At 36.6% G+C, this 6,000-nt stretch overlaps 1 protein-coding gene across 6 annotated transcripts in view; it reads left to right on the forward strand.

Annotated features, from left to right (window-relative positions):
- VTI1A (vesicle transport through interaction with t-SNAREs 1A) overlaps positions 1 to 6,000 on the forward strand; it is a 313,354-nt gene that overhangs the window by 66,472 nt on the left and 240,882 nt on the right. For 4 of the 6 annotated variants that reach the window (XR_001512316.1, XM_006778717.2, XM_006778719.2 and 1 more), the window contains exon 5: positions 2,753 to 2,773. The exons of the other annotated variants lie outside the window; for them this stretch is intronic. Coding sequence is in view for 3 of the 4 variants with exons in the window: in XM_006778717.2 (XP_006778780.1) it covers positions 2,753 to 2,773 (21 nt within the window). In the remaining variant the exon portion in view is untranslated. The remainder of the gene's footprint in view (positions 1 to 2,752; positions 2,774 to 6,000) is intronic. 6 annotated transcript variants of the gene reach the window in all.

Raw genomic sequence — 6,000 nt, forward strand, 5'->3', positions numbered from 1 at the left:
CAGAGCAGGGGGTGAAGTCGGTCAATTTAATTCCCCGAGATCTAAAGGAGGTCGGTATCATTTCATATAGCCCTGGCAGAGCAGATCATTACCAGGCACAAATCTGTTCGTTACGTGCTGAGGGTTTATAGCCAAATAAATAGACTGTCATCATAAGTTCAGAAAATTGTGTGTTCGACCCACGATAATGTGTAAAGGGCGTTTAATAGAGTTCAGCATTTATTCGTTATCTGTATGCGGACAGAGACGCCAGTCGCGTTATCAGCTTTTTAAAAAAAATTGGGGAGTTGCGGGGTCACGTGGCGCGGCGCCCACTCGGAGGCGCGCATGGGCCGCACATGCTCCGCAGCGCTGGTTTGATTTCAGTCGCAGGCAGCAGCAGGCTTACCCACAAGAGATTCCACTGGTTCAAACCAGCGTAAACCAGATTTTGTTTTCAGCCCACAAAGGAACAGATTACCTCTTGTATCAAATTCTGCATTGAGGGAGGGAAAAAACACGTCTTTGTTTCAAAAAAAAAAAAAGATGTTGATTATCATAACGCAACATGGTGGCATGGTACACTTTCATGTGGCCTCTGATGGAGCTGGTAACTCGATAAAATAAGAAATCACTCCTTCCAGTCTAGTCTAAGCATTGTTAATTTTCAAATATAGCCCATCTTTTGTTTACTTGAATGAAAACTCTCAGCCCTTAAAAAAAAAAAAAAGATAGAGATTAAAACCCCTCCCCTTACCTAGCTTAGCTACAAATCCGGTGCAGAGCCTGCACGCAGCCATGCAGCACAAACAAGATAGAACGGGTTTTTGTTTGGAACCTATTGAAACAACAAATGGGGAGCATTTGAAACACTCATTGATTATGGCAGGGTGGCATGCCCCAAATGGTCTCCATTGCTGAGGAGTAGTTTTAAACTTTGGCCCTTTAAGTATCATAGTCAAGTGATGAATGGTGCCCCCAGAAAGAAAAGATAGCTGTGCGATCAATTCCCAGATCGTCTCTTCCTGAGAATTAATGTTTGCCTTTTTCTCCCATGATGTTCGGAGAGCAAAGAGAAAGATTCCGATATATGATAGGCCAGGTATTTGAGTTTCAAATGTTACCTCTTCCAGGCAAGAATAGTAACTTTCCACATAAAATGATGAGGGCCTTTACTCATACCCATTGGATGTTTGCTGAGAGAGTGAGCAGGCTTATTAATTAAAACTAATGGCAACTTCTTGTATATTTTGAAAAGATGACATCAAAAGTTTCATTTTCACTAAATGCACTGTGAGACATTATGTAATAAATTCTGTACCCGTTTTATAAGAGTTTAATAACAATTCTGAAAACTCATTCTTTTGTACTTGAAATACTTTTCATATAACAAATGAAATATCAGCATAGGCTGGAATGTATGCTGCCTTCTTTGAATTGGAGACAAAAACAGCATTAAGCGTTGAGAAATCCGGGCTATAGTAAACATGATACTTTTAGAGACACTTACAGTGAGCAATTCATAGCACGTTTCTCCCAAAGCAATAGTTTAATTTATTGGCCTGCATATGTCAAGTGTTACAACAGATGTTACAGGTATTTGGATGTTTAAAAATATCAGTTGTGGCCCAGAATTGCTGAGGATGCACATTTCAGACTTAGAATGTGGTTTATGGTCTCTTACAACACAGGTTTCAGTTTCTGTTCATTACAGAAGCAATGGCATTCATCTCAACCATACAATGACATTTGTGTTGTATAATACTGTTAAACATACACACCTACACACACAAAGAATGAGTCAGACATTGTATATCCATTTTCTAGTATCTAAAGATTTAAGCAACTTATTTTATTGTTATATTTAAGGCAAATAGAAAAATGTTCTACAAAGGAGAATTAAAATGTTACAGGACAATTTACTAACAAGTAGAGAGTGGTTTGGGGTCTGTCTTTAGTGAAAACAGATTGCAGTACAAATGAAGTCAGAGAGCTCATTGCTTTGAGATGGCCCAGTTTACAAAATGAAAAAGATTGAAAAATAAAGAAACATCAAAAAACATTTTGAAACGCCATGTGACTACAGTAGCCTCTGAAACAAAACAAACACCTAGAAATTAGCTCTAATCTACACACTATTTTTAAGGATAGTGAAATATTTTCTGATATCATATCCTAAATATTATCTATCCTAGCATGCTTTATTCTCAGTTAAAATAATGTCATCTCCTAATGCAATCTTTTTACTAGGATAGGTACAGGTATGATATTAACTAACATGATAGTTTGTTTTAAATTCTTATTGGGACAAAAGCATTAACTATTAATCATTTTCATTTGTGGAAAATCGGAAATCAGTTGTCAAGATTGAAAATCAAGAAACATCCTGAGAACTTGTATATACAAAACCTTTTCAGTGGTACATTCTTAGAAGAGAGGAACAGTAAACTTGTTTTCTTTCTTTATAATATAGACTTCTATGAAGTCGTTCCCCTTTATTTCATGATGGTGTCTTAGATGTACTTTAAAAGAGAATTTCACACTATTCTCTTTGTTGAATGTGACAGTGTGAGAAAGTGATCTTTATTCGTTCAAAAAACTCTGCATGTAGTCTATGTTTAGGTTCTTTTAATGTGTTTGTCTGTGATTTTTAAATGCTAAACATGTAAACAGATAAATTGTCAATGTTAATTCTGTATCCTGTCACACAACTGATCTTTCTTTCCTGCCATTTCTTTCCTTTTTATCTTATTTTTGTGCATTCATGTTGCAGTTGATAAAATTACGTGAAGAGGTGAGTACTTCTTAGCTTGCCTTTTTTTTTCTTAATTCTGCTTTTCCTTATAAAATTGAGTTTCTAAATCTGGAGTAAGATCTTTGGGCTCATTTTTCCAGGAAAATCTGCACATAGCAAAAGTATTGATTATATTGCTAGACATATTCTCTGCTGATTATCTTTCAAAAACAAATCTATCCAAATTATGCTTGTCTCAGTAATCATTGTGGTTTGTTAGCATGGGGGGGGGGGTGTTCATATTTTAAAAGCCCAAAATGGAGGAAAAACAAAGGAATATCTTAAAGCTATGTCAAGTATAGTTTTAATATAGACCAACTTCAGATTTGTTTTATTTGTATTGGTTTCATAAAGAAGTCAATATGATTCTTTTTTTTCTGATTTACTGTACTGAAAACTATTTTTAAATAAACTTCTTCGCTTCACCCAGAATTCAATCTAAGATGCCATGAATCTATTATCCTTTTGGGGAAACACACATATGTTATAAATGCACTACTAGTCTGTGTACACAGATACCTAAGAAGAGCCAAAGCTCTCGTCATTGTGAAACACATTCCTTTCTGCAGGAAATAGCACCCAAGTGAGCTCTCACTTTCCTGAGTTTGCTGGACTGTTTCGTAGTGCAGCCTAAGACTTTTGTGTGGCCCAGCACATATTTACAGCAATGCTTACAATTTTCTCCGCATATCAATGGGGATTGCTGAATGATTCTGTATTTCTTTTTCATTAGAAAACTCATCAACTATGCTTTGATACTCATTTCAGAGACAGAGTAGTTTTATTCTTTATTGAGTGAGGTTGAGTTGTTACTTTTTTATTAGAGCATAAAATAATGGCCCATATATCAATTTAAAAATTGTTCAGTTGCTTATGATCCTAAGAGTACTGTGAATTATTTCTGAGTTTAGATTGCATTGACTCAGATTTTCCTAGAAGTTTTTTATTTCTATGTCATCATTCTCAAGGTGATCCGAGTGCTAGTGTAGAGGCTTGTAGATAGTGGTTTTCAACAATTCTTATGATTGAAGGTACATGAGTGATGTCTTCTCTTAGTAAAAGTAATAATGATATATAAAATGAAGGGTGAAAATACACAAAACCCGCACCCTCTTTTTGCATTTTTTTTCATCTTTCCTACATTGAAGATGTGTATACACTGAACAAATATAATCAATTGCAGTTCTGACATATAGGTTATTCCTTAAGGGAATGATGCGTCCATGTTATTTCTTTTGCAAGACAGAATATTTACTTGTGTATATTTGCATATGTTCATGCTTAGGTGAAGAATCTGAATTCTCAAATGTTATTGGAACTAACAATTGACTTGAAAACCTCTGTATAAGGAAATTCATTACACGAAGCTCTGGCTCCTACATTTAGCAATGAATATAATTAATAAAAGTGTGTGCCTTATCACAATCGGCATTTTTGACAGAAGGCTTTTTTTGCTGTTGTTGGTAAGCTGAATTGTGTGGACAGCAATCTTAATTCTAACAGATGCTAACATCACCTCTGCATTTCTTTTAACATTTTGTGGTGCCTATCACAACAGTTTCATCAGTTATGCACGTTGCCAAAACTGTAACCTGCAATGCAGTTGTACTTGGAAGAATGATATCACTCAACTAATGGAATAATATACTCTAAAAATGGTCTTTTAACAATCTTTGAAATGGATGCAGCATTGATATTTATAGAACAGATCACAGTGATGTCAGTGCATTGGTGCATGGTTTCCTCAGAAGGAATTGTTTTTCAGCTAGGATTCTAATAGGAATCAAACTGAATGTACCCTACTTTTCTTTCTGGCACCAATCCTAAGAAAACAGGCACTCGTCTCCTCCGAAATAGGATGTTTTGTTGTGCTTGGAAGCAAAGTATGCCCCATCCCTTCCCCGTGATGATGCTCTTTCCAGCTCAGTTGTGGAAGCAGGGCACGCTTGGAGGCAGGCTGGGTGTGCACGGGAGCTGAGCTGGCTTTGGCTGTGCCTGGCACTCCGTTTCAAACCTGCATCCCCAGCTCTCACATTGCACAGCTCCTCACACAAGTCGGGCTCGGTCTGAAGCTGCTGCACAGCATTACTTACCTGCTTTGAAAGGGCTGAGGAGAGGGTGAGAGAATGAGTTTGGGATGGAATGTGGGGGCAAGTTGAAAGCCTCAGCTGCTACTGTAGTGTTCGTCCTTTTATTTTCAGAGACCGGGGCAAAGCACAACTAAGGGAACAATGTAAATAGCACAGCTGTTACAAGAACTTGTTTTTAGCCTGACTTAAGCGAAGAGGTTCCAAAATACAAAGTGAGGTCCTGGGGAAAAGCTGCTGGGAACTGGATAGTCCTCCTGTGTGCACATTTACTCGGATAGAACCACACTGGCCAGAAGAAGAGTTATTTCTGTTATTTAGGAATATTCTTTTTTTAAAAAACAGAAGTTCTTTTAGAAATTTACTTCCCATCATAGCCATACTCAGAATAATCTGATTTGGTTCCTTTTCATGGAGTCCCAAAAATCATTCCACATTTGAATGCTTTGTTTCCTACATTATATGTAATCATCTAAGGAGACTGTCAATTTCCAGTATTGATCTTGGACTTTTTAAAAATCTACAGTCGCTAAATGTTTTCTTTCAATTTAGGGATTTCATCCAATCTGTAAATGAACTAAAAATCTTTGTTTTGTTACTCTGGATTAAAATTTAGATTACTCTTGATTTCACAAATCTGATCCCTTTTTAGAGAATCACCAGTTTGAAATGAAGTCCTTTGTTAAGGTAGACAATAATATTCAGAGAAGGGAAGAGTAATGCTATTCCCCCAAAACCTGCATGTAGTGAGAATCAAGAGAAAGCTATTTCGACAACATGAGTAAAATGTTTAATTTTCTTTAAAAATGGTCATTAATGCCAAACACACAGCCCCCCTGGCTTTTTTTTCTCAATTACAGACTTTAGTGATTTTGCATTTCCAGGATATAAGCTTTCCTTCCTTCCTCCCTTTTATTTATTTAGTTTAGCTTCTTTTTTTTCCAGAGGGAGGGGAAGTTTTCTCTTAATTTCTCCACTATATATGAGATGACTTTATTAATTATTATAGACTGTTGTTGCAGCTTTCCTGACCTTCACATCAGGTCCTATCTCTCTGTTCTAAATGCATTGTTTTAATGATTCTTACCACCACCACCCCGCCCAGCCCTTCCCCCCCAAAAATATTTCAAGGAAAGCTTT

The sequence above is a fragment of the Myotis davidii genome, unplaced genomic scaffold (assembly GCF_000327345.1).
Source record: "Myotis davidii unplaced genomic scaffold, ASM32734v1 scaffold107, whole genome shotgun sequence".
Taxonomy (NCBI): Eukaryota; Metazoa; Chordata; class Mammalia; order Chiroptera; family Vespertilionidae; genus Myotis; species Myotis davidii.